The following is a 27675-nucleotide window of genomic DNA, read 5'->3' as shown; positions in this document are numbered from 1 at the left end:
CTCCTTAACGTGTCATTTTCATGATCATGTTCTTCCTCCTCCTCCTCCTCCTCATGCAATGGTCGTGCACTGAATAGCAATCGTGTGTGGACACAGCCAAGGTCTGCCCACCCCGACACCTCTCCCTCCCTCCCTACCTGGATACACGTGAAGCAGCAGCATGCATGCGGCTGACGCCGAGGCTGCAGACAACCAGCACGGCGCAGCGGAGAGGATGGAGAGGACGCCCGTGGCGGAGATGCAGCGTCGGACCGACGACCAGCACCAGGGACCGTCTTCGGCAGCACACGGTGTGCTCGGTAAATGGACCAAAGAGACGCAATTGAAATGGGATACGCGTGATTTCAGTCAAGTGGACGGGTCATGCTTCGGGGGGTGTTGATTTCGCAATGTTGTGCAGATGATGATGCTACTGAAGGAGAGCAAATGTGGTTGAATGAAATTATGGTTGTCTTGAATGCTCCGTGGTACACGTTCGAGCTGCGAACGGGCCCATGGAGGAACAGTCTTTACAGTATTGTCATTGTATGGCATGTGCAGCATCTAGTTTGTGTTTACAAATTTACAAGACTGAAATAGAGTGAGTGAATAACAGTGCATTTGGTACCTGGGCCTTTTTGGGGACTTAATACTGCCTCTACGTCATTATAGAAACCATCAATAATATACAAAAACATGACGTCATCTGGAGCAGTTCGGAATCAATATCTAACAACATGAAAGAAAGAAAAAACAAAGAAAATGAAATATAATACATATACTCACCACAGATGCTTATTAAAAGCATTAATGTGTGCAGATCACTACAGATGTGTTTTGCTAGTCGAACTTGGCTTGCTCTGAGCAACCAATCAGAAGGTGGAAAAATGCTGACGTTACTGTGGGCTAGCTAGCTGGCCCTGTGAGGCCGATTGGGAATCGAATTGGTTCAAGAAAGAGTCCCCATTGCTACGAATATAGTCAAAGGTCCTCCTGTAGCACTGATTCTGAAGGCCCCGGGCACAGTGTGATCACATTGCTGCGGTCAGTGCAATGATGGCTTATGGGAAGAAGTCATGTCCCTCAGTCTGTATAAACTAGACTACACTGGATGATTGTTTCAATGCTAAGACTTGAATTGGATGTTTATATACTTATTAAGTACTTATTATGGACAATGCATCTTTACATTGTAGCATCTCCTCTCTAGATAAACTGTTTGGAAAGCGGCTTCTGCAAGCCAGACACTACATATTGTCTCGCAAGTCCTGGCTGAAGATGGTTCCCACAGAAAACTGTGACATCCTGATGGCATTCCCAGGTATCGTAACGCATCCAGACCAGTGTCCAGCTGTCTACTATGAAATGACGACGGCAATGTTATTCAGATACCTACCAACTGTTGTAGATCGTAAAAAGAATGCATAATATTTCTCCTTGAAATCCAAGCAACAGGAGTGTGTCTCCACCAGACAGTGAATGGCTGTCCTTCTGTTGCAATGTAGCGAGGTAGCTTGAGTTATTCAACCTTGTCCACCTCGTCCTGAAAAGATTTTCCGCGTTAGCTCACAACCTTGCAGAACACTCGATATCTGACATCCAAGATTCAAAGGCAAAGAGTATACACGACGACGCTCATCTGGAATACATAACTATTCTCAATCGTAGTGGTTGTGGCTACTTATGTCGGATATCACCCTTTTTAGTTTTTTTTTATTTATTTTTTTTACCAAATCTGTCTAGTAGAGTTATAACTTGCACACCCCTGCTCTAAAGAAACTGCAGCTATGGGAACAAGAATGTCAAGATGTATTTTCATCAGACTGAATTTGCAAGGGCATCAGTGGTTAGCTTGGCAGCCTCACAGGTTCTGAGTTCAATTCTGCCTATTCCTGTTCTTGCATGGGTAATCTCTGGGTACTCTTGCTTCCTTACACAGTTGAAAAGCACAGATGTTATCTTAATAGAAGACTCGCACCTGTCCATTTGTGTGAGTAGTATTTAAAATAGTCTCTCTGTGCAAGCCCTGTTATTGACATACAGTATTGTACCCTCCCTCTCATTGTGTTTGGTAAAGGCTCTAGTTTAAATGTAATCCTACACTGGACAAGCGGTAGAAAATGGATGGATTGATAATAAAACAACTCCATTAATGCGGACTACACCCTTGACTAGCTTTATTGTGAATGGGTATTTGACTTGGAATGAAGCCTAACCAATAATATGAAAGGCTGTTATGTAAAGACAGCCTGTGTATATTTTACATGCAAACAAATATTAATGCTTTAATTAATTCCTTAGTAAGGCAGACAATCATCTGTTTGAGACTGTTTTCCACGGAAACACTATAATGCTACCACACTAAACTGAAACAAACAGTACCGCTTGGTGGGAATGATCACTCCAGCAATTGTACCCTTACAATTGTACCTATTTTTTAACCTATGAAACAATGGCATTATATAATTGGTCTCTCTCTTTTTAGATTCAATAGATGACCACACTCTGCTGTGGCTCCTAAATCAGATCCGTGTTGGAATCCCACAAATCAGTATTCAAGTCCGGCAGCATAAACATACTCAGGCTTATGCCTTCTTCATCACCACGACATTTGAAAAGTAAGACTCTTGTTGGAACACGCAGTGTGTGTGTGTTTGTGTGTGTGTGTGTGTGTGGTTAATGTGATGTTTGTTGATAGTACAAAATGTATTAGTGCTGTAGCAAATATACTACTACCCGTCTTATTAGCTGAAGAGCTCTCTTCCATTGGTTTCCAGTACAGTGGTTCTCAAATATTCGACACCTATTAACACCTAAAAAAAATACTGAGTTCTTCAAGTACCACCATTATGACCAACATTAAAATACTGTAGTGTAGTAGGCCTAAGTGTTCATCAAATACGAGACGTTTTATTCCTAAGGTGTTAACTATTTGTCAAAAGTTTTGAAACACATCGGTATTCAATAGCGTTAGAAAGTGTTTTTGACTGGCTGTGTAATAGTAGAAGATTATACACAGTTAATTTAGAAATATGGGGGTTGGGGGGTGGACTTTAATGATTTGATTAAAATGTATTGCACATAAAAGACAAATAAAAATTGTGCCTGAATAAAAGTTAAAAAACAAACAGTTCTTAAATATTAAATGTACAAAAAGATAAAGTGTCAACTGGAGTGTACTTGGGCAGTGATTCTTTCGCATACCATTAGCTGGAATCCAGCTGCTGGATGCTGCGTACCACTTGTGGTACTAGTACCACACTTTGAGAATCGCTGGTTTAGTCAAAGCCCAATGTCAAAACTTTGACTGCATTGAAAAAAGATGTATTAATTATTACAGGGAAAAAAGTCAAATTTTGGGGGAGTGAGGGAAAAGGTGTATTTTGGGGGGAATATAGTTCACTTTGTAAAATGTGACTTTTTTCCCTTTTTAAACTTTGACTTTAATAATATTACCACTATCTTGGGAAAGTAGGACTTTATTCTCAAAAGATTTTTGTCTTCACAACAAAATACATCTTTGTTCATGTGAAGATTCTTAGTTTTTTCTTGAAAACATATGACTTTATTCTCATAGCATTACAACTTTTTTCCCTAAAATATATGAATGCTATAGTAACATTCATGTATTTTATGTAAAAATATAGGCAACTTTTCCATTAGTATGGCATTTAGGGGTACACATGGTAGTCATGTTTAGCTGGCATCAGGATTGCGAGGGGGTCCTTGAGAAAAATTCCCCCTTGCACCCAAAACGTCTTGTGGATTACATTTTCTAATGAAGAAAAATTCAACAGTTTGTTTTGTACATAATGAACTCCCTAACTCAAAACAGAAACGGTCTAGCTCCTGTGCAGTTCTATTTTCCCATCCGGTTTAATGCTGCTGCACTTTTTGCCCTCAGCTTACTGCGGGGAGCGGAACAGATGAGCATGCACAAGGCCGTCAAGCCGCAGTTTGGCGGCGGGATGCGACGCTTCTGCTGTGAAGAGGACAACATCTATGAGAACATAGAGAGCGAGCTGTGCTTTTTTACATCGCAGGTTAGATGTCAAAAACGGTGGTCTGATGGTAATATTGATAAAATGATTGTATTGTATTGGTTAAATTTTGATAATAGGGATGTAATATCTTCTTCACAAGAAAGTGATATCTGAATTGCTGAATCGCTTGTTAGAGTGTAAAATTAAGTAAAAATGCAGGCATTATACCATCTCTTTTAATGTGACAGTACAATATTTTTTATGTTTCTATAGATTTGTAGAAATATATTCTTAACCATATCTGTAAGGGGAGGAACACCCTGAAAATGTATCTTCAAAGTTTCTTTTGAAAAAGAAAACTTGAATATTGTTATCCTTCTTTTTTTTTTCAGGAGCGTCAGAGCATCATCAAGTATTGGCTCGACAATCTGAGAGCCAAACAGGGGGAAGCGCTTCACAACATTCACTTTCTGGAGGGTCAACCCATCAGTAAGCTTATTTACGTTTCTCACTTTTTCCATCCTGTTCAATTGCCTCTATTTATCTGGTAAATAGAGTGAACTTTTTAAACCCACTGTAAACATATTTGAACAAACACACACAAAAAGCAATAATAAAATGTATAGAAAATACTGCATGTATTGTAGTGTTTGTGTGTGGCTTTAAGAAGCAGTGCCTGGTGGGAGCGGTGTGACGTCAGCGAGTCTGTGTGTGAGTGTCTGGGTGTGAGCTGTGGCTGATAGCAGCTTCTGCCTGAGTGTGCACATTCTGTTTGTGTTTGACTGTCCTCCTGCTATTCAATAAAGTGCTAAAAAGTGCATAGGCGACTGGCTCTCCTTTCGCACTTGCATGGGAATTATGATAAGACAGTATACTATAAAATTCCATAAATAAATAGCTAAAAAAAATCTGCAAATAGCGTGGCCGCTATCAATGTACCACAATATAGCGGGGGAATACTGTATAGCCTTTAGCATCAATTCCATGATACAGTACAAACTTTGGGAGTTACTCACTGTACTGTAATGTACTGTAAAAAAAAAAAAAAAAAAAAATCTGAAGACAGGCACCACAAATTAAATTTCTGTATGTTTTCCAAGTTCCAGAGCTGGTGGCCCGTGGTGTGATCCATCAGATGTTTCCTCTCCATGAGCAGAGGATCCTTAATCAGCTGATGACATCGTGGGTCCAGGCTGTTTGTGAAAGGCAGCCCTTAGGTATGCAACTGGTCATTATAGGACCATAAATGTCAGTTGTTTGATATGTCTTGAATTAAGGTAAGGCCATTGTAAGTCTGTTTGCTGTGTGATGCAGATGATATCTGCGACTACTTCGGAGTGAAGATTGGCATGTACTTTGCCTGGCTTGGTTTCTACACCAACTCCATGCTTTACCCTGCCGTCATTGGTTTTCTCCTGTGGATACTTGCAGAAGCTGATCAGGTACTTTAAAGCACAGTGGATTATGTGGTTGGCACAGTAAGAAGGCTTAGGAATGCAAGTTTGGGCTCTCAAGTCTGTGCATGGCCCTTCCTGTGTTGAATTTGCTTGTGCTCCCTGTGCTTGTGGGTTTTGTCCTTTGACACAAATGAAGACTAACTTGCCCAGAGGTACAAATAATTTGGACGTGAATATTGTCTGTTTCTACTGTATGTAGCTCCTTTTGTACTGCCCGTAAACAATGGAGGAAGTGTGAGAGCCATAAAAGAAGCGGGAATGCGCCTATGGAACCAGTGAGCATTTATTGGTATCGTTGAGATCCAACTTAAAGACCCTGTGGAGTGAATTCTGAGATTTGTTTCAGTTTGAAGATAATAGCTGAAAATGTGCAAAGACTGAGAATGATGTAGTATTGAATTGTGGAGATATCGAATTAAACTGTTTCTCACCATTAGTTTTCCTGATTTTCTAGTATTGTTTTATACTAATCTAAAATGGCACCACATGCCGCGCTTTGGAATCCGGCATGAGTGGCCCCTCCCCCAATATATAAGAACTTGAGCGGCTTCGTTCGCATCAGCGGTTATCTGGCTCAATTGCGATTTACATTTAGCTAGCTAGCTAATGCCTACACCCCGAAAATGCATCTTCCCTTCAGATAGTCCGCTGGTGTGGCCGCTGTAGAGCGCCCCGTTGTCGGCCATGAGTGTGTGCACATAACACAGACAGACGGAAGAATGAGAAGGGGATTTTGTTTTCATTTTATTTTTTTTTAAGCCTGACTTGACAAGCTGTGGACCGGAGCTTTGGGATGGTGTAGCAGCTTAAGAGCGCATCGCTGTTGGCCGAGAGTGTGCACATGTCACAGAGAAGGTGGAAGAACAAGTCAGCCGTGACACCCAGCGTGTGGACAGTGGCTTCACCGCTGGTGTGGCCGCTATAAAGTGCCTCGTTGTCACAGTGTGGAAAGGCTCCAGCCACCCAAGACTTTAAGCGGATCTATTTTCATGGCTTTAACATGGTTGTGTCGGCATGAGAAAGATACGAGACAAAGTAGCATCCATTTTTAAAGGACATCGTGGACCCCCGCATATTCGTGGTTAATTTTCCGTGTTTATTCAGAATTTGGGGGGCTGAATGTTTTTTATTTTTACTTCCAATGCAAATAAACAGTGCCATGATAAAGTATTGGCCCCTGATCAATTTCTTATATATTTGCATGGTTTCCCCACTTTAATGTTTAAGATCATGAAACAAATGTGAATATCAGACAAATAGAACCCAGGTGAACTTAAAATGCTGTTTTTAAATGATGATTTCATTTATTAAGGAAAAAAAACTACCTGGTGCTGTCTGAAAAAGTAATGACCCCCCTTGTTAAATCACAAATTCATTGTGGCTAATCACAACTTTTGGTTAATTTTTACTGATCACCCCAAGCCTGATTACCTACAGACTTGTTCAATCAAAAAATCAGTAACAGAACCTGACTGACAAAATCAAGTCGGACAAAAGATCTAAAAAAGTTGCAACAAAATGACACGATGCAAACAAATTCAAGAACAGTCAAGAAATAAAGTAATTGACATCTAGCAGTCTGGAAAGGGTTACAAACCTATTTCTAAAGCTTTAGGATTCCACCGGACCATAGGGAGAGCCATTAACCTCAAATGGAGAAATTATGGAACATTGGTGAACCTTCACAGGAGTGGCTTGCCTACAAAGATTACCCCAAGAGAACAGCAATGACTCATCCAGGAGACCAAAAAGGAACTCAGGACAACTTCTAAAGAACTGCAGGGCTCCCTTAAATGAGTTAAGATTAGGGTTTATGACACAACAACAAGGAAAAGACTGGGCAAAAATCACAACCATGGCAGAGTTTCAATGGCGAAAACCACTGCTGACCAAAAAGAACATAAAGGCTCGTCTTACTTTTGCAAAACATCAGAATTATATATTATTTATTATATATATATATATTATATGGCGCGGCACGGTGGACGACTGGTTAGAGCGTCTGCCTCACAGTTCTGAGGACCGGGGTTCAATCCCCGGCCCCGCCTGTGTGGAGTTTGCATGTTCTCCCCGTGCCTGTGCGGGTTTTCTCCGGGCACTCCGGTTTCCTCCCTAATCCCAAAAACATGTGTGGTAGGTTGAGTGAAGACTCTAAATTGCCCGTAGGTGTGAATGTGAGTGTGAATGGTTGTTTGGCTGGCAACCAGTTCAGCCTCCTGCCCGATGATAGCTGGGATAAGCTCCAGGACTCCCAAGTGAGGATAAGCGGCTCAGAAAATGGAGGGATGGATATTATACGGGGCGGCACAGTGGACGACTGGTTAGAGCGTCAGCCTCACAGTTCTGAGGACCAGGGTTCAATCCCCGGCCCCGCCTGTGTGGAGTTTGCATGTTCTCCCCGTGCCTGCATGGGTTTTCTCCGGGCACTCCGGTTTCCTCCCACATCCCAAAAACATGCATTAATTGGAGACTCTAAATTGCCCGTAGGTATGACTGTGAGTGCGAATGGTTGTTTGTTTGTATGTGCCCTGCGATTGGCTGGCAACCAGTTCAGCCTCCTGCCCGATGATAGCTGGGATAGGCTCCAGCACGCCCGCGACCCTCGTGAGGAGAAGCGGCTCAGAAAATGGATGGATGGAGGGATATTATATGGACTGACGAGATGAAAGTTGAGGTTTTTGGAAGGTGTGTGTCTCGTTACATCTGACGTAAATGTAGCACAGCATTTCAGAAAAACAACGTCATACCAACAGTCAAACATGGTGGTGGTAGTGTGATGGTCTTGGGCTGGTTTTCCCCTTCAGGACCTGGACAACTTACTGTGATTGATGGAACCATGAATTCTGCTCTTTTACAGAAAATGCTGAAGGAGAATGTTCAGCCATCAGTTTCAGACCTTAAGCTGAAGCGCATTTGGGTTCTGCAGCAGGATAACGATCCAAAACACACCAGTAAATCAACTTCTGAATAGCTTAAAAAAAAAAATGAAGGTTTTGGAGTGGCCTAGTCAAAGTCCAGACTTGAATCCGATTGAAATGCAGTGGCATGACCTTAAAAAGGCCATTCATGCTCGAAAACCCTCAATTTTTGCTGAATTAAAAAAATTCTGCGAGGAAGAGTACGACAAAATATCTCCACAGAGATTTGAAAGACCCATTGCCACTTACAGAAAACACTTGATTTCAGTTGAGGATGAGGCTGGCCCACCCAGTTATTAGGTTTAGGGGGGCATTCCTTTTTCACACAGGGCCAGGTGACTTTGAATATTTTTTTGTCCTTAATAAATGAAATCACCATTTAAAAACAGCATTTTTAGGTGTCTTGTGTTATATCTCTGACATTTACATTTGTTTGATGATCTTAAACATGTTAAAGTGTAGGAAACTATGCAGAAATATAAGAATTCGAGCAGTGAGGGCAATACTTTTTCATGGCACGGTAGTGAGCATCAATTATTTGTGATTCTTCGCTATTCATGATTGGGTCCATATCACCTGCGAATAACAGGGGTCCACTGTACTGGTAATTGGACTAATGGTAATAGACTATTGAAATTTGAGGAAAGCTTGGTTTAAACGCATTAGACTGGCATAATCACAGCTTTTGAAAGCAGAGAAAACTGATTTTTCCTGATTTTCAAATCTTATTTTATTTTCTTCCTGATTTTTTTCTAAATCATTCAAATTTCACAGGGTTTTTAACAGCACTCTTCTCAGTGGTGTCTCAAATTCAGAAGACATTTATTTTCATTTTACAGGGATTTTAAGATGGCATCTGTGTGCTTGTGTTTTATTTAGACCAGTCAGGATATATGCTGTGTGGTATTTGCACTCTTCAATGTTGTGTGGGCAACCTTGTTTCTCGAGCGTTGGAAGAGGCGAGAAGCCGAGCTGGCGTACAGGTGGGGCACCCTTGACACCCCTGCAGAGTCATTGGAGGAGCCGAGACCACAGTTCAGGGTAAGCGTCACTATTGAATCCAGGAGCCTGTGCCATGTTTTTTTCTATTCATCTGTGAAAGTGCCTGTCAACAGTGTGTCATAAATCTTTCTGTCAGTGCTTTCACCTCAAGTGATGATTTGAGGTAATGCAATGCTGCCATTAGTCTGTGCACAGTATTTCCTGTGGTCAAAAGATTTGAGCTCATAAGTTCCTGAATCACCCGTGTTAATGATTGGATTCTTCGTACTAAATCAGGAATCACGAGTCTAAGGTCTATATACGCAGGTTCCCTCTTGTGGTAGGTGAAATAATCACTGAATTAAATTTTCAAACTGTGCATGATGTTACAGTGGCTTAATATTTTATTTGAATCCAGTACAGTAAATTTGTTAAATACAGTTTAGTTGTATTAACTTTTACTTACAAAGCATTTGCATTTAATCTTTTAAAACATTTTGTAGTTGTTTTTTTTAATAATTATTTTTATTTGCAATATATTTTTATTGAATCATGACATCAGTACAGTTTTTATTTTCCTATATTCAAGCAGAGTAGTAATGTTCAAACTGTATAATGTTAAATGGTTTAAAATAATATTATATATAGTTTTTAGGACTAAAACCTCTGTCTCATTTTTGATGAACACTTGATGACTGTATTTTAATGTTTGTCATTAAGGGTGTACTTAATACTTGGAGAGTTGAGTCTTTTTCTTACTCCTTGGTGTAAAAAAGTTTAAGAACCACTGACCTAGATCCTATGGATCCTGACAACTGATGTCTATTTTGTTTTTTCAAACTTAATGTACTTTTTTTTGACTGTCAAATGTGACTCTATGCCTGTGATGTCAAATCCGGTTTCCTCCCACATCCCAAAAACATGCGTGGTAGGCTAACTGACAACTCTAAATTGCCCATAGTTGTGACTGTGAGTGCGAATGGTTGTTTGTTTGTGCCCTGCGATTGGCTGGAAACCAGTTAAGGGTGTACCCCGCCTCCTGCCCGATGATAGCTGGGATAGGCTCCAGCACGCCCGCGAGCCTAGTGAGGAGAAGCGGCTCAGAAGATGGATGGATGGATGGAAATATAATGTATTCCTCCATCAAAGTTTTTGCATATTCATTCATAGTCATGTCAATTTTAAATCATACTCGGGTATGATTTTAGAATGTAGTGAGTGGACCCAAACACATTTATTTAATATTTTGTCTTGGAAACATTCAAATGCAGCCCTATGGGGTGCACAAGCCAGTGCAAACTGTAGGCCGGTCCCAAGCCCAGATAAATGCAGAAGGTTGCGTCAGGAAGGGCATCCGACTTAAAACTTTGCCAAACAAACATGAGCGTTCAGCTAAAGAATTTCATACCGGATCGGTTGTGGCCCTGGTTATCAACATCCGCCTCCGGCACCGTTAACCTGCAGGGCGCCGGTGGAAATTCAGCTACTGTGGGTTGAAGACGAAGGAGAGGTGGAAAGGGGGTTCTTAGGCAGAAAGAGAAGAGGAAAGCACAGAGCCTAGAATTGAATGCTCTACAAGAGCAGAGGTAGAAGCACTCAGGTGGATTACATCTTGCGCAGATGATGTAATCTGAAGGAGGTACCAACTGTAAGGTAGTGGTAGGGGAGAGTGTGGCTGGACAGGATAAGATGGTGGTGTGTAAGATGACTCTAGTGGTGGGGAGGAAGATGGAAGATTAAGAAGACAAAGGCAGAGCAGAGAACCATGTGGTGGAAGCTGAGAAAGGAAGAGTGTCGTGGGGCTTTTCGGGAAGAGGTGAGGAGGAGCTTCCAGAAGACTGGACCATTACAGCCATGGTGATCAGAGAAACAGGCAGGAGAGTACTTGCTGTATCTTCTGGCAGGAAAGGAGAGAAGGAGACTTGGTGGTGTAACCTCACAGTACAGGAAATCATACAAGGAAAGAGGTTAGGTAAGAAGAAGTGTGACACTGAAATTGAGATGTGACGTAGGGCAAAGGTAGAGGTGGCAAAAGCCAAACAAGAGGCATATGATAACATGTATGCCAGGTTAGACACTACAGAATGAGAAAATGATCTATACAGGTTGGCCAGACAGAGGGATAGAGATGGGAAGGACGTGCAGCAGGTTAGGGTGATTAAGGATAGAGATGGAAATATGTTGACTGGTGCCAGTAGTGTGCTGGACAGAATAATACTTTGAAGAGTTGATGAATGAGGAAATGAGAGAGAAGGAAGAGTAGAAGAGGCAAGTGTGGTGGACCAGGAAGTGGCAATGATTTGTAAGGGGGAAGTTAGAAAGGCATTAAAGAGGATGAAAAATGGAAAGGCAGTTGGTCCTGATGACATTCCTGTGGAGGTATGGAAGCATCTAGGAGAGGTGGCTGTGGAGTTTTTGATCAGCTTGTTCAATGGAATTCTAGCGCGTGAGAAGATGCCTGAGGAATGGAGGAAAAGTGTGCATGATGTTTGCAGATGACATTGTGATCTGCAGTGAAAGCAGGGAGCAGGTGGTGGAACGGTTCGAGAGATGGGGGCAGGCACGGGAGAGGAATGAAGATTAGTCAAAGTAGACAGAATATATGTGCATGAATGAGAGGGGTGAAGGGGGAAGAGTGTGGTAAGGAATTAAAGAAACGGCTCCAAGCAGGTTGGAAAGGGTGGAGGAAGGTGTCAGGATATCTTACATCTTATGTGACAGAAGAGTCTCTGCAAGGATGAAGGGCAAAGTTTATAAGACAGTGGTGAGGCCAGCCATGATGTACGGATTAGAGACAGTGGCACTGAAGAGACAACAGGAAGCAGAGCTGTTGGTGGCGGAAATGAAGATGTTTAGGTTTGCTCTTGGAGTGACCAGGTTGGATAAAATTAGAAATGAGCTCATCAGAGGGACAGCCAAGGTTAGATGTTTTGGAGACAAAGTTAGAGAGAGCAGCCTTCCATGGTTTGGACACGTCCAGAGGAGAGATAGCGAGTATATTGGTAGAAAGGTGATGAGGATGGAGGTGCCAGGCAAGAGAGCTAGAGGAAGACCAAAGAGAAGGTTGATAGATGACATGAGGGCAGTTGGTGTTAGAGAGGAGGATGCAGGAGATGACACGCTGTGGCGACCCCTAACGGGACAAGCCGAAAGGAAAAGAAGAAGAGACTTGGAAACATTCAACTCCAAATGAAAAAACATGGAAAATGCATATGGCTCATGTGGGACTCATGTTGCGCATTAGAACAAAAATGTTTCTTAATCTTAAAAGGAAAGGAAAACCAATGAGGATGTATGAGAAAGTGAATTGAAGAATTACATGAATACTAAATTATGAAATTAATTTATTGCAAAGATGTAGAAAATAAAACCAATGTTGTGCACAAAATGGTTGAAATTGAGCCAAACTTTTAAATGAGTAAAGAATACAACTTGCCTTCTCAACATTATAAAAGATTTGCAATACACATTTTCATTACAGCGGTTGTCGTTTCATCATTAAGTGGAATTCTTCTGTCCTTGCTCTACTTGCAGGGTGTAAAACGCTGTAGTCCCATAACAGGCTGCGAAGAATTCTACTATCCTCCATGGAAGAGGGCTGTGTTCAGATGGCTGGTCAGCCTCCCCATCTGCCTCCTCTGTCTCTGTTTTGTCTTCCTTATCATGCTCCTCTGTCTGGAACTGCAGGTTTGGACCACAGAACAGACTTAGAACTCTTGTGTGTATTTGTAGTGTCGTCTAGTTGGACAAGTATACGATGTTCCATCCTAGGTTAAACAACAGATTCAAATATTCTGTATAATTCATGCTCAAGGCTTTAGTAGAGCTGCAGGGATTGAATGGGTAAATCTAAATGAATAGCACCTATTAAATATGTATCATACTAACTGACCTTCCAGGAAGTGGTTATGGAGATTCAGGAGCTACCTGGCATCGCAAGATTTATTCCCAAAATCCTGCTGGCCATTACTGTAACCATATGTGATGAGGTTTATAAGAAGATTGCCTACTGGCTCAATGACATGGGTAAGCAACAATAACAGATCACTTTTTTTTTTTTTTTACATAAACATATTTACACATGATTTGCTTTAATGACTTAATGACCATAGTTTTTTTTTCCAGAAAACTATAGACTTCAGAGTGCCTACGACAATAACCTCATTATCAAGATGGTTTTCGTATGTCACTCTTCCCCCAATTCTCTTTTAGTTGTACAATGATGGCCATTGAATGAGTGTGACTGACCTTGTGTTTTCTGTCGTTGTACAGTTTGAATTCATCAATTCTTACCTAAGTCTTTTCTACATTGGATTCTACCTCAAGGATATGGAGCGACTAAAGGAGGTGAGACAAGAATGCTATTGTGCTGAATAAAAGCTACTACTAAAATGGTACATGAATGAATATATAACAAATTTAGAAATTATTTTCCTTTTTTATATCATAAAAACCTGGCATTTCAACAGAGGGGTATTGAGATTTTAGATCACTGTACATCCAAAAATAGTGCAGTAACAGAAAAAAACAATAAAAACTTTAAAACTGTTACGTGTTACTGTACAATATCTAATAATGATCTTTTATTTTGACACTTTCAAACAAAGCCATGCAAGCTTTATTTTTCGGATAAGATAAAACATGTTTCATGTTTCTTCACAGATGCTTGCAACACTGCTGATTTTCCGTCAGTTCCTCCAGAACATTAAAGAGGTCCTCCAGCCTTACCTCTATGAACAAAACAAGCTGGGTGTCTTCACCCCCAAGGTGCTGTGGGAACTCCTGCAAGCCATCATGGTCAAGTATGGCCGCCTGGCTCTGGGAAAGGCCCAAGCGTCAATGACAGCCTACTCCTTCCTGGGGCTCAGGGGACTCCCAGCCAGCGACGGCACAGGCACGGACACACAGCCAAAGACGAGAGGGGATTTGAAAGCTGGTTTCAGACTGTCGGAAGAAGAGTGGGATATGAGTGACAGTGCTCTGAAGCAACGAAAAGTCAGCTTTACAGAGAAGGTCGACTACCAGGATGTCGCGGCGGAAACACAGATGGCGGATGACAACTTCCCTGAGGACAGCCCCACTCTAGTAGAGGACGGAATGGATCCATCGAGTATTTTTGACAGTTGTGATGAGGACAGCGACCTTGAATTCCTGGTAAATAGTCCTCTTACCAATTCTCTTTTTTTAATGTGCTTTACTACTGTTTCCAAATAGGAAAACCCTGCTTTTTTGAATATCCCCTTGAGGGATTATAATGTGTATAATAAATCAAATAAAAAAATATCTGTGGTAGTAATGGACTAGCGACTGGTTAGCACATCCGCCTCACAGGTCTGAGGACCCAGTTTCAAATCCGGCCTCACCTATGTGAAGTTTGCATGTTTTCCCTGTGCCTTCATGGGTTTACTCTGGTTTTCTCCCGCATTCCAAAAACGTGCATGGTAGGTTAATTGAAGACTGCAAATTGTCCATAAGTGTGAATGCGAGTTTGAATGGTTGTTAGTCTATGTGTGCCCTGCGACTGGCTGATGACCAATTCAGGGTGTACCCCGCCTCTCGCCCGAAGTCAGTTGAGAAAGGCGCCAGCACACCCGCGACCCTAGTGAGGATAAGTGGTACGGGAAATGGATGGATGGAGCATAGGTAATAAGCAATAAGTGAGTAATTGACACCCTCTTGGAAATGTTTATAAATGTGTATGTTAAATTCTATCCATAAATATACCTCAAATTATAATCTCAAAACACTTAAATATAATTTCAAACTCATTTTACATCATTACTCTAAAAGTAAAAGATTTGCAGATGATTTGGTATCAAAAACATACACTTCTGGCAAAGACTTCATAATTTCCACTAACTACACAGACTAAACTTAGCTCTTCCCCAACATACAAAGATCTTAGGCCCCGTCGCATACCATGTGACGTGGCCGAAGCTGACTGAAGAGTTGCGCAGTGTTTGGGTTCGGCAAGTAGTTTTCAAACAATGTCACAGATGTAACAGGCAATCAAAAATGCACATGAGCATTCACAAAAACAAAAAATGTTTCCAGGTACTAAGCATGAGCAAGACCCAGCCGTGAAATTTTTGCAGATTTATTAAAAAAGAAAAACTGAAATATCACACAGCCATAAGTATTCAGACCCTTTGCTCACTATTTAGTAGAAGCACCCTTTTGAGCTAATACAGCCATTAGTCTTTTTGGGAATGATGCAGTTTTTCACACCTGGATTTGGGGATCATCTGCCATTCCTCATTGTAGATCCTCTGCAGTTCTGGCAGATTTGATGGTGAACGTTGTTGGACAGCCATTTTCAGGTCTCTCCAGAGATGCTCAATTGGGTTTAAGTCAGGGCTCTTGCTGGGCCATTCAAGAACAGTCACGGAGTTGTTCTGAAGCCACTCCTTTGTTATTTTTAGCTGTGTGCTTAGAGTCATTGTTGGAAGGTGAACCTTTGGCCCAGTCTGAGGTCCAGAAGACTGAAGAAGGTTTTCGTCCAGGATATCCCTGTACTTGGCCACATCCATCTTTCCTTCGATTGCAACCAGTCGTCCTGTCCCTGCAGCTGAAAAACACCTCCACAGCATGATGCTGCCACCACCATGCTTCACTGTTGGGACTGTATTGGACAGGTGACGAGCAGTGCCTGGTTTTCTCCACACATTCCACTTAGAATTAGGACCAAAAAGTTCTATCTTAGTCTCATCAGACCAGAGAATCTTATTTCTCACCATCTTTAAGTCTTTCAGGTGTTATTTAGCAAACTCCATGCGGGCTTTCATGTGTCTTGCACTGAGGAGAGGCTTCCGTCGGGCCACTCTGCTATAAAGTTCCAACTGGTGTAGGGCTGCAGTGATGGTTGACTTTCTAGAACTTTCCCCCATCTCCTGACTGCATCTCTGCAGCTCAGCCACAGTGATCTTTGGGTTCGTCTTTACCTCTCTCACCAAGGCTTTTCTCCAGCGCTAAGAAGCGCCTTCTTAGCCAGCGCTAAGGGTTCTGGTCGTCCCAAACGTCTTCCGTATTATGGAGGCGGCTGTGTTCTTAGGAACATTAAGTGCAGCAGATTTTTTTTTGTAACCTTAGCCAGATCTGTGCCTTGCCACAATTCTGTTTCTGAGCTCTTCAGGCAGTTCATTTGACCTCATGAGTCTCATTTGCTCTGACATGCACAGTGAGGTGTAAGGTCTTATATAGACAGGTGTGTGGCTTTCCTAATCAAGTCCAATCAGTTTAATCAAACACAGCTGGACTCCAATGAAGGTGTTGAACTATCTCAAGGATGATCAGAAGAAATGGACAGCACCAGAGTTAAATATGAGTGTCACAGCGAAAGGGTCTGAATACTTATGGCTGTGTGATATTTCAGTTTTCCTTTTTTAATAAATCTGCAAAAATATTCCGTTTTTTCTGTCAATGTGGGGTGCTGTGTGTACATTAATGAGGGAAAAAATTCCATTATTTTAGCAAAAGGCTGCAATATAACAAAGAGTAAAAAAATTAAAGGGTTCTGAATACTTTCCGTACCAACTGTATATTCATACAATTTATAATTCGCTGGCGTCAGGCCAAAACCTCCTATGTCCAGATTTGGTCAATTTTGTATTTTTTCACAAATCAATACTATTGGTCATTTCCCCTGTGGGTATGTTATTTTTACAAATTACTGACCAATATAAATTGTTGAAAATGGCTTGCTCTCTTTCATGATGCAGTGTTAATGCCTCAACAAACATGCCGTTTTTTGGGATTTCCTGAAAGGTGATGGATTTGGAGATGTGAGGTTTCCGCCGGATGCCAGCGATATGTACCTGTGGCAAGGAAGCAAAGTGGAGAGTCTCTGTCACCAAAGTGCACAGGTGCAGTCAGTCAATAGGAAAATCAATCCCTGCCAACATCCTGTCAAAATATCCACATACTCTCCTTTATTCTCGCCCATTTCCTACCTTTATGACAGTCCTCTTTTTCTTTGACAGTCGTGCCATGTTTTTGTTTTTTCATTAAAAATAATTCAGTACACTATATTGTAAATGGAACCACAATCCTGATACATGGTCGCAGTTTTTTCCGTTGCAGCGTGTCAACAGATGTGAAGTGCTCAATCGCTTGTCATTGTCAAGTTTTCATGATTGTCCACTTTAGTCGCTTTAGACCGCATCACTCTGGGCGCGTTTGGCTTTATCACTTAAGCAAAACTTCTTCCTCAATTACTACTTTCCTATTAGCCAGACAGCAAAATGGAAGAGATTCACTGTATTAAAATGTAACTACGCTTGTTTAAAATTATTTGATGAAAGCTCCCTGCAAGAGTGTATAAATTTTCAAGTGTTATCAAAATCACCTTTATTAGTCAAGGTTTTGTCAATAACTTTGTAGAAAAAGACACTAAAACAAAATCTACATACATAAAATACTAGAAATGTACAAAGTGTGCAAATGATTTGCATTAACAGGAGGTCAAAGAGAATGCCAGTGTGTACTTCTCAAGAGAATCAAACGGTCTCCGACAGAGAAGAAAAACTGTGGAAGAGGCCAAAGGGGATAAAAAGTCCTGGATTGATCCACCAGAAGAACCCCAAACTGTCACTCTCGCGCAGGCTGAGATTGAAAGCTGTATGCAGACCTATGAGGTGGGTTGCCCAGAAATATTACTCACAAAAAGTTTGGGATATTCGGCTTGTGGAGGAAATTCCCTGGTTTAATTAGAATTGGTATTTAAACCGTCCTCCTTCTAAAGTCAAGTTTATTTATATAGCCCGTACTTACAAATGAGTCTCAAAAAGCATCACAGGCCTAAGGGGGTGGGGGGGTTAAACGGCAGTAAAACAGGCCAAAATCAAGATTTTCCTCGGCATTTTTCTCTTCATCTTCATCACATTTTGGCATCATGAGACTAAGAGGTCAATTGATCAACAGTACCTCACCATTGTGAGGCTTCAAACAGGGTGTTCTCAGAAGGAAGTGGCCCCTGAGATTAGAGTGTCGTTAGCAGGAGATACAGAGAGACTGGAAGAGTCACCGAAAGTCATGGAAGTGGATCATGGATTAAGCACCTGTTTCGAATTTCGCCATTCTGCTCCTTGTTAGAGAACAGCAACATGTCCAAAAAGTATTGTAAGATGTTGAACAGCTGGACATGTGCATTTAAATGTTGGATTAGATTAGTCAAATTAAGTTCCTCTGTAAAGGTTATAAAGCATTTTAGGTCCATCCTGAAATTTCACCTTAAAGCCCAAAATCTCAAACTTTTCGTGAGTAGTGCAGCAGAACTTTGGTCTATCATTTACATTCACTGCAGCAATAACTTAAGTGCTGAACAAAATGTTGCTGCGCAATGCAGGATACACTTCAGGACTACCAAGAGATGTTCATTCAGTTTGGCTACGTGGTGCTCTTCTCCTCTGCATTCCCCCTGGCAGCCATGTGTGCGCTCATTAACAATATCATCGAGATCCGCAGCGATGCCCTCAAGCTCTGCACGGGCCTGCAGAGGCCCTTTGGCCAGAGGGTGGAGAACATTGGGCAGTGGCAGGTCAGTGTGCTCGGCCAAAAAGCCTTGAGGGTTTACTCTTTGTATTGGGGTCTATGTTAGCCTGTGGAAAAATTCTGTACTTCTCTCTCAACCCCTAGACTGCAATGGAGGCCATGGGCTTGATAGCCATTATGGTTAACTGTTACCTTATTGGTCAGTGTGGTCAACTGCAGCGCCTTTTCCCCTGGTTGAGTCCTGAGATGACCGTCGTCTCCATTGTTTTGCTGGAGGTATGCAATAAAGTCACGCAAGGTGAAGTCTGAACACTGAACAATTTCATGTTTTCCATGTTAACACGTTCTATATCGTAGACACTACCATTCAAAAGTTAGTTTAATCAGAATCAGAACCATTAAAGATAACATTAATTTAACCAGAAATGAAGTTTAGGCAGGCGGCACGGTGGCCGACTGGTTAGAGCGTCAGCCTCACAGTTCTGAGGTGCGGGGTTCAATCCCCGTCCCCGCCTGTGTGGAGTTTGCATGTTCTCCCCGTGCCTGCGTGGGTTTTCTCCGGGCACTCCGGTTTCCTCCCACATCCCAAAAACATGCATTAATTGGAGACTGTAAATTGCCCGTAGGCATGACTGTGAGTGCGAATGGTTGTTTGTTTCAATGTGCCCTGCGATTGGCTGGCAACCAGTTCCGGGTGTACACCGCCTCCTGCTCGATGACAGCTGGGATAGGCTCCAGCACGCCCGCGACCCTAGTGAGGAGAAGCGGCTCAGAAAATGGATGGATGGATGGAAGTTTAGGCATGGTTAATGTGGTTAAAAAACAGTTAATGGCTCTCAAGACTATTTCTGAGTGATTTATCTTTTGAGCTGATCTATTGGGATAAAACAATGCTAATTTAGATTCCTTTTTGGAGGGGAGAGAATTACTTTTTTTCTCTCAGTAAAGATCACATTAAATTGATCAGAAATAAAGTCTAGTCATTGTTAATGTTTTTGAATGTCTTTCTAGACTATATTTTTTCAGATTCATTTATTTTTATCTTACGGGGAAAAAACTGCTATTTCTGATTACTTATTTTGGAAGAAAAACACAACATATAATATCAAATAAATTAATCTGAAATCAGAATCAGATCAGAATCAGAATCATCTTTATTTACCAAGTATGTCCAAAAAACACAAGGAATTTGTCTCCGGTAATTGGAGCCGCTCTTGTACGACAACAGACAGTCAATTGATAGAGAACACTTTTGAGAATGACTTGTATTGCAATAGTCCGGTGCAATGACCATTGTGCAAAGGGTGCCGAGACTTCAACCGAGTAGTACGATAGTCTGGGACAATGTTGATTGTCCAAATGTTGCAGATACTCATCAGTCAGTGTGCAAATGGAGCAGATGCTACGTTGGCATGAGTGGCCAGTATTGGTCAACAGCAGATATGCAAATCGTGCAGCATGGTGAGACTACTACAGTGAGTGCATGAGTAATATATAATTGGCCCGACAGAAATGTGACAACAAACTCAAGACAAAAAGACTGTCGATATATATATATATATAAGTCTAGACATTATTAATGTGGTAAAATAAAACAGTTAACAATGTCTAGACTACACCATCTGAAAAAAAAGTGTTTTTCTTTAAAAAAATAAGAAATCAGGAATAGAACAGGATCGTATACACTGTATCTAAACAGGGTGGCCCCCCGCCAAAAATTTCACTCTTTGTCTGATCGTTTTGTTTTAGGTGTTTATTGACATACTGTACATACAAGACTAATGAATTAAAGTAAAAAGGTTACGTTCAATTTAAGATGATTTAGTGGTGTCAAAGAAAGCATGAGTCTAAACAAAAAATACATGCGTAATGGGCAGGCAGAGATTGTTTTTTCTTTGTTTATTTTTTGGGGGGAGGGGCTCATCCTATATATTCATATACTACCATAAGTGTTTTTCTTTAAAAAGAAATGGAAAAAAAAGAAAAAAGAAAGATATTTTTATAGTAAGTGACCCTAAAGATGCGTGTGTGCATGTGTGTGTATTCATATTACTGAATTTAGGCTTTTGGTAAACGAATTGTGCTTAAGGAGTTTTTGTTTTTTTTAATATTCAGGGAAGCAGCCTCACAGATTTTAGTAGTTTATTTCCCAAATGAGTTATTGTAGTCTGTCTGGGACTACATAGCGTTTGGCGTCTGTCTGCTTTAGTCTCTAAGTACTCTATAAATCAAACTGTCAACTGAGAAACTTTCAATGATTATTCCTTTGTGTCAAAACAAGACGCCTATTCAATCCAAGACAAGTTGTTGTTGGTATCTGAGGAATGGAATTGAAAATTAGCATGTTATTACAATATCCAATACATCTTCAAAATGTCAGGATTTAAATGATGACATAGACACAGATCTAAAAAGCCTGAGGTAGCTCGGTTCAAACCAGGGCGATAGATTCTAGGATCAGATCTTAAGAGGTTCTGGGATTCATTTTAGAATACCCCTCAAAATGGGCTAGAAATGCAGGAGCAAGTCATTTTTGAGACAACGGGTGGGGGCTTGCTGTATTTTTGTTGTTAAAATATTACATTAAAACAGAGTAATATGGTTTTACACTTTTCTAGCTTGTTTAAAATGGCATACAGTTTAATTTATTTTTATTTCTTTATTTATTTTTATAAATAAATTAGGGGTGCTGGGATTCATTTGAGCACCCCAAAAAATGGGCTATAAATTTCAATGGTTTAATCATCATATTCATATATTGTTCACCCCATTAATTTTATAGAGCGCTTTTCGTCATTAGGTTCCCAGGTCAGCTGGGGTAGCTATCAATGCCTTCAGATACAGTACCGTATTTTCTTAAATAGTGGTGGTGTACGTGACATTGACACCTTTATGGAGGTAATTATCTGTTTTGTTTATCTGATAGGATAAAAAAAGAGGCATCTATTTGGGGGAAGATATCTATTTTGTTTATTTGGATGACCCAACTGGCATTTAATGAGGGGCTCAGCATCTATTACAACAGAATTCACTATTTCAGGCAATACAATGTTTTTTGTGAGCAATACAATGTTTTTTTGTAAGCCTCTTAAGTGGTCACAAATCTCTTGTTCTCTTGACAGTGACTTCAGTCTTTTTATATTGATAAAATACAATCATGTTTGTGTCTATGTCTCCTGCGATTGGTTTGCAACCAGTTCAGGGTGTACCCCACCTCTTGCCGAAGTCGGCTGTGATAGGCTCCAGCACACCCTCGAACCAAATGAGGATTATGTGGTGGATGGGTGAAAAATATACTTTAGTTGCCACACAGTACAATTTCTACCCTGCATTCCCGAGAAGCAGTGAAATCAAGAAATGTGTTTCATCATATGAAATACTTCAATACTCTAAGTGCATGGTTTGCTATTTGTTGTTGTTGTGTGTATCAGCCCTAGTAAACACAAAATCTCACAGGAGGTTTTGTGTGAGTATGTTTTTTTGGATACAGAATAGAATGCAAAATATGGACCTTGATGTGTGATGTGTTGAGCCTGTCCCTCTGTGGTCTCGTGGTTTACAGCACTTTGCCATCCTCCTAAAGTACATCATCCATGTTGCCATCCCTGATATCCCCGGTTGGGTAGCAGAAGAGATGGCCAAGCTAGAATATCGACGAAGGGAAGCTTTCAAGGTATAGTTGAAATATAACTTGAAAGACCTTCGGCCATCGAAAGGCTTGCTTCTGATGTCAAATGTGTGATGTCATATTTGTGTAATGTGTCCTTCCTTAGTTCGTTTTAGATGCCACTGCAGCATTTTGTAGCTCCACATTTGAGAGTGGATACATTAAATAACAGACGGAACAATTTGGTGTAGTTTGAGCCGTGATTCTCAACCCATATTTTACATTAGAAAAATCTCATGATACACCACCAAACAAAAATTGCACCAAAAGTACATAAAGTATACTGAAATAATATCTCAATTTACTCACAAATTTATTTTCTGCCCATTTGATTGAACACAAAGCTATTATTCTGTTTTATGGTTAATTGCTATCTTGTGGAAGAGCCTTTAATTGTTCTGCCTGTCACTATAGATCGCTGGCATAGATAGATAAAAATAAATACTTAATTTGTAGTAAATAAATATTTTTGACAAAAATTCAGCAAAAACAAGTAAAATTCAATAATTTCCAATTGCATACCTGATTAAATATCAAGCACAGTGGTTGGGAATCACTGCAATATGGTACTCAACTTTTTTTAATAAAAGTAATTAAATGTGTATATGTAAAGGGGATTTAGCAATTTTCAAAATAAATCACTTTTTGTCATATTTCTTAAAACAGCCATCTTGACTTGACAGTATGTTACATATGATCTGTTGGGGGGAAACAGCCGTCTTTGGCCCCATCTTGTGGCTCAAATCTAATATACAAGAAACCACTGTGCCGAGGAAAAGCAACCAATTAGAGAGAAGGCATGACGAGCAGGCCCTCATCGTGGGCACACCCCCACGGCCTCACAAAAAATAAAGATGAAGTTCGCTAACATTGACTGAAATAGTAACACTCGATTACGAATAAGGTGCTTTTCGGGGGTAAAAAGATGAACACGTCGCTGGAGATGACTGTGCAAGCGAGTGCGAGACAAATGATTGACACCTTGTAAGTCACGCCTTTTGTCCTCATTGGTTCTTTATCCTCAGCTCGGCAGTTTCTAATATATCAAATTGGAGACACAAGGTGGGGCCAGAGAATGCAGATTTTTTTTTTTTTTTTTTTTTACAGATCATATTTAACATATAACACTGTCAAGTCGTAATGACTGTTTTAACAATTATGAAAAGTGATGAGATTTTGGGGGAAAATTGCAAATACCCCTTTAATGTGTGCCGATTGCGACAAATGTGTTTTGCTAGTCGAATTTGGCTCTAACAAGTTTTTCTCTCACCAACCAATCAGAGGACAGATAAGCGCTGATGTTATTGTAGACTGACTAGCTGGCCCTCAGAGGCGAATTTGAAATCTGATTGGTTAAGAAAAACCGTCTGATTGTGCTAATGTAGTTTAACTTAAAAATCTAACATTCACAAACATGTACTGGAAGCAGCACAGTCAAGAGAAACACTATAAAATAAAGAGATTAGACTGTTGGGAATAAATTAACACATTTACATGGAAAGAATAGTAGAATTTAGGTTGTAAATGTAGTTTGCCCTGACCGTCCACCACAGCCTGATATATACCATCATATGGAACTGAACTGAACCTTTTCACTTATTCCACTCCCAATCAGAGGCATGAGCTACAGGTGCAGCAACATTTCCAGCAGCAGCTTAGACGTCGCCGCGAGGAGGAGGGACTTCAGCGTCAGGCCGAGGCGCGTCAGGAGAGCGAGTGCCACAAGTCGGACGCTACTCACCAGCACCACCAGGAGAAGGCTGCAGGTGGCAAGCCCAAAAGACCCAGCTCTCTGCTCGGGAACAACAACGTGATGAAGCTGAAGCAGATCATCCCACTTCAGGGTAAGTTCTCCTCCGGCAGCTCCCGCTCCCCAGCTCAGTCACCCACCGGGGGAGAGGCCAAGCTGCCAGGATTTCTCAAGTTTTTGAAGTCAACAGAGTTGAAAAAAGAGCCAGCAACAGCTGCGGGTTCACCCGGATCAACGGGGAGCTGTTCGACCACCCCTAGTGGCCTGGAGCGAAATCAATCTCCCAACAGGACATTCAGTCCGGGTAAGCTCTTCAGTTTCAGCAAGACGGAGGGAACTGTGGTGTGTGCTAACGGGACACAGCCTCCCAGCCAGACGGAGAGTTGTCATGCCAACAGGGCTGAATTCAACTTAACTCATGAGGAGTTACCATCAAATGAGTCTGATAAAGGAGACGGTGATTTAGAAAGCTCAGGCTTGAAGAATTAATACACATTTCCAGTGTCAAAACAAAAAAGATGCACTATTTGCAATGGTAATGAGCGGGTTAAACCCTGAAACACACACAGTGGTGAAACGTGAAGTCTGGCATATGGAAAGCCATTTGAGCATTTATTCCATATCCTTGATATCCAGGTTAAGGTCTATGTACAGTGAACACAGAATATTCGCAGTTCATCATTCACAGATTTGGCCACTCACTGATTTTGGGGGGGAAACTATACTATGTTGTTTGCTATAAAACTCCATCCATCCATTTTCAACACCGCTTATCCTGGTTAGGGTCACGGGACGCTGGAGCCTATCCCAGCTGACTTCGGGCGAAAGGCGGACTACACCCTGAACTGGTCGCCAGTCAGTTGCAGGGCACATATAGACACGGACAGCCATTCACACTCACATTCACACCGTCACTGAGTGGGAACTGAACCCACACTGCCTGCACCAAAGTCAGGCAAGTGTACCACTACACCATCAGTGACTTGCTATAAAACTCACCAATTAATTTTGTTGTTGTTGTTGCTCAGGACAAAACCATGTCTAATATAAAAATATCGCTTTGGCGTCATTTTGTAGCATATTGGGGCCAAGGAATTATGTTGATGTGTGTTGAAGAGCTTCATTTAGACAAGGCTATATAGCCTTGTCTAATAGAAAGAAGAGTGCTTTGACACCATCTTGTGGCTTCCATCGGCAATTACGAATCGTTTTGGGTGCGTGTTGATGATGATTTTATTAACTAAGGGGAAAAAATCCAAATATATCTGGAGCTATGTGAAAAAGTAATTGCCACCTGAACCTACCATGGCAGCGGTAAATGAAATCAAAGGTTTGTGCATCGCTGTGGAGGATTTTTGGCCCATTATTCTTCACAGAATTGTTACAACTAAATCTTTTTTTTTTGCACTGCCTGTTTAAAGTCATACTTCAGGATCTCTATAGGATTTAAGCCCAGACTTTGACTTGGCAACTCCAAAACCTTTGTATTGTTTTTTTTGTTTTTTTTTAACTTTCAGAGGTGGACTTGCTGGTATGTTTTGGGTCATTCTCCTTTTGCATAACCAATGAGTGCTTTAGCTTGAGGGCACAAAATGACAGCCAGATGGTCAGCAGAGGGATTTTGTGGTAGACAGCAGAATTCATCATTCCATTATTCACATGTTGTCCAGGTCCTAAAGAAGCTCAGCAGCCCCAGACCATCACACTGCCACCAACATGTTTGAATGTAGGCATGACGTTCTTTTTATGAAATGCTGCGTTAGTTTAATGCCAGACGTAACACATGTAGCACACCTTCCAACTACTGCCCTATATTGTCTTTGTGAGGACAAAGAGCGTACTAGCACATGTCATGGACTTTTAATTGGATATCAAGGATATGGAATAAACACTCAAACAGCTTTCCATACTGGCAGACCACATGGAAGGTCAACAGTTAAATGCACCTTACTTTGCACAAAGCATCCAACTATGTAACAGTTCTCACAGCTTCCATGTAAATACATGTACAGTACAGTGAATGTGACTGAGTGAATCCTTTTCTCTTGAGATTTAACTATTGCATGGCTCTGTCCCATTCCAGGTTTGGAATTCCTTTTCAAGCCTGCATTGAATGCATATTGTGCACGAGACACCTGTTCATGATGTGTTATTTAGCACTTTAAAAAGCCATTGTATTCTTCTGCAATAGCCTACATTCTAGTCACTGTGACCATGAAAAGTATTCTATTTTTCTCAAATTTGATTTTTTTTTTTTTATGAATTATTTTACTACATGAATTAGTGAATGTATTCCTGATGCTAATGAATCACACTTGAATCAAGTCAAAGGTGTGTGTGTTTACAATTGATAAACATCACTGATTAAAAAAATAAAAACATCTAGCTGGGTTGATTGGGAGTGATTTTGGATTTGTGATGACCATTTGAACAAATAATCAGAGGTTTGCTGTAAAGTAAGAGCCAGCAACTGTTTATAAAGGTTATTATTTATTTATAGATAGACAAAATAAATAGAAATTTTTTCATTTTTTTTCCAAACAATAACTGAAAAATCCTCATTCCTCTCTCTGTCCTGGTAATGTTCCAAGGAAGCCCTGCGTTGTCTCCTTCCGCATGTTCGTGCAGTTTAACATGTTCCCGCTGATCAAAGTGTGCTGTGATATTAAACTCTTTAAAAAAATAAAATAATATTAAAACCAACATTCTAAACCACATTTAAAAAAAACTAAAACTATTCAACTGCTGGTTAGTGTAGCCAGTCAATTCAAAATTGAGCTTCTGAATGAGGATGAGTTATTCTAACTGGTTATGATGGACCAAAATCTCTGGAGGAATGCATTTGACGGAAACTTTTTAAATCTTACCTTGCACTTTTCACAAAATTGCGAGAGGGTAGCTATCGTCTCTTGAACAATGACTAAAATAAAGACAAAATGAAGTTAAATAGCCAAAAGGCACAGGTAAGGTTTTGTGACAGAACTTGGCATCATGAGATACTTTCCACTTACTCTGCTCTGATGGATAGTCCTCAGTGGGAATATAGACATCCAGCTGACAATTCTGCAATACAAGAAAGACTTTAGGAAGTATACAATCATTACGGCTAGACAAAATCTTTGTCAGTCATGAATTCAAAATAAAAATAAAGAATTATTCACATTTGATTTAAGGTGACTTATACATGCTTGACGGAAGTGATTCCCAACACTGTTGTGGCAAAACTTATATATATTCCAAGTTTAGCTAATTGCTCAGAAAATGTATATTTATTTACTACAAATGTATATTTGTTCCTATAGCTATGGCAGTGACTTACTGTGACAGGGAGAATAATTAAATGCTTTCCCACTATATAGGAGAAGGTACAACTAGCTAGCCAAACCTAAGTGAGATTTTAGTTTGGTGGTGGGCTGTGAGATTTCTCTCATGTAAAATAGGTGCCTGGGCT

The 27675-nt window shown here is 40.8% G+C and overlaps 1 protein-coding gene across 3 annotated transcripts; it reads left to right on the top strand.

Moving 5' to 3' along the window:
• The first annotated feature begins 62 nt into the window (after positions 1-62).
• On the top strand, positions 63-26605 carry ano8a (anoctamin 8a). Of its 3 annotated transcripts, XM_061797773.1 has the most exons (18): positions 63-299; positions 1190-1300; positions 2465-2597; positions 3884-4022; positions 4355-4451; positions 5063-5179; positions 5277-5404; positions 9217-9378; positions 12853-13005; positions 13218-13344; positions 13444-13499; positions 13591-13665; positions 13981-14472; positions 17775-17951; positions 18662-18853; positions 18952-19083; positions 22370-22480; positions 24090-26605. In XM_061797773.1, exons 1-18 carry the CDS (start codon positions 161-163, stop codon positions 24711-24713), a joined length of 3165 nt encoding a protein of 1054 aa, XP_061653757.1. In that variant the 5' UTR covers positions 63-160; the 3' UTR covers positions 24714-26605. The 3 variants fall into 3 exon arrangements, with proteins under 3 accessions (XP_061653757.1, XP_061653758.1, XP_061653759.1); XM_061797774.1 differs by lacking the exon at positions 22370-22480; XM_061797775.1 differs by lacking the exon at positions 2465-2597 and having other exon boundaries at positions 288-299.
• The last annotated feature ends 1070 nt before the right edge of the window (positions 26606-27675 follow it).

This window comes from Phyllopteryx taeniolatus, chromosome 14 (assembly GCF_024500385.1).
Source record: "Phyllopteryx taeniolatus isolate TA_2022b chromosome 14, UOR_Ptae_1.2, whole genome shotgun sequence".
In the NCBI taxonomy this organism is placed as follows: Eukaryota; Metazoa; Chordata; class Actinopteri; order Syngnathiformes; family Syngnathidae; genus Phyllopteryx; species Phyllopteryx taeniolatus.
This window is presented reverse-complemented; position numbering and strand designations above follow the sequence as displayed.

What these genes read in the sequence shown, in the direction of transcription:
- ano8a (XM_061797773.1), top strand. Translation starts at nt 161, where the DNA reads ATGCATGCGGCTGACGCCGAGGCTGCAGACAACCAGCACGGCGCAGCG. An exon ending in ATCACCACGACATTTGAAAA is followed by an intron (nt 2,598 to 3,883) that starts GTAAGACTCTTG and finishes TTTTGCCCTCAG; the next exon opens with CTTACTGCGGGGAGCGGAAC. An exon ending in GACGAAGGGAAGCTTTCAAG is followed by an intron (nt 22,481 to 24,089) that starts GTATAGTTGAAA and finishes ACTCCCAATCAG; the next exon opens with AGGCATGAGCTACAGGTGCA.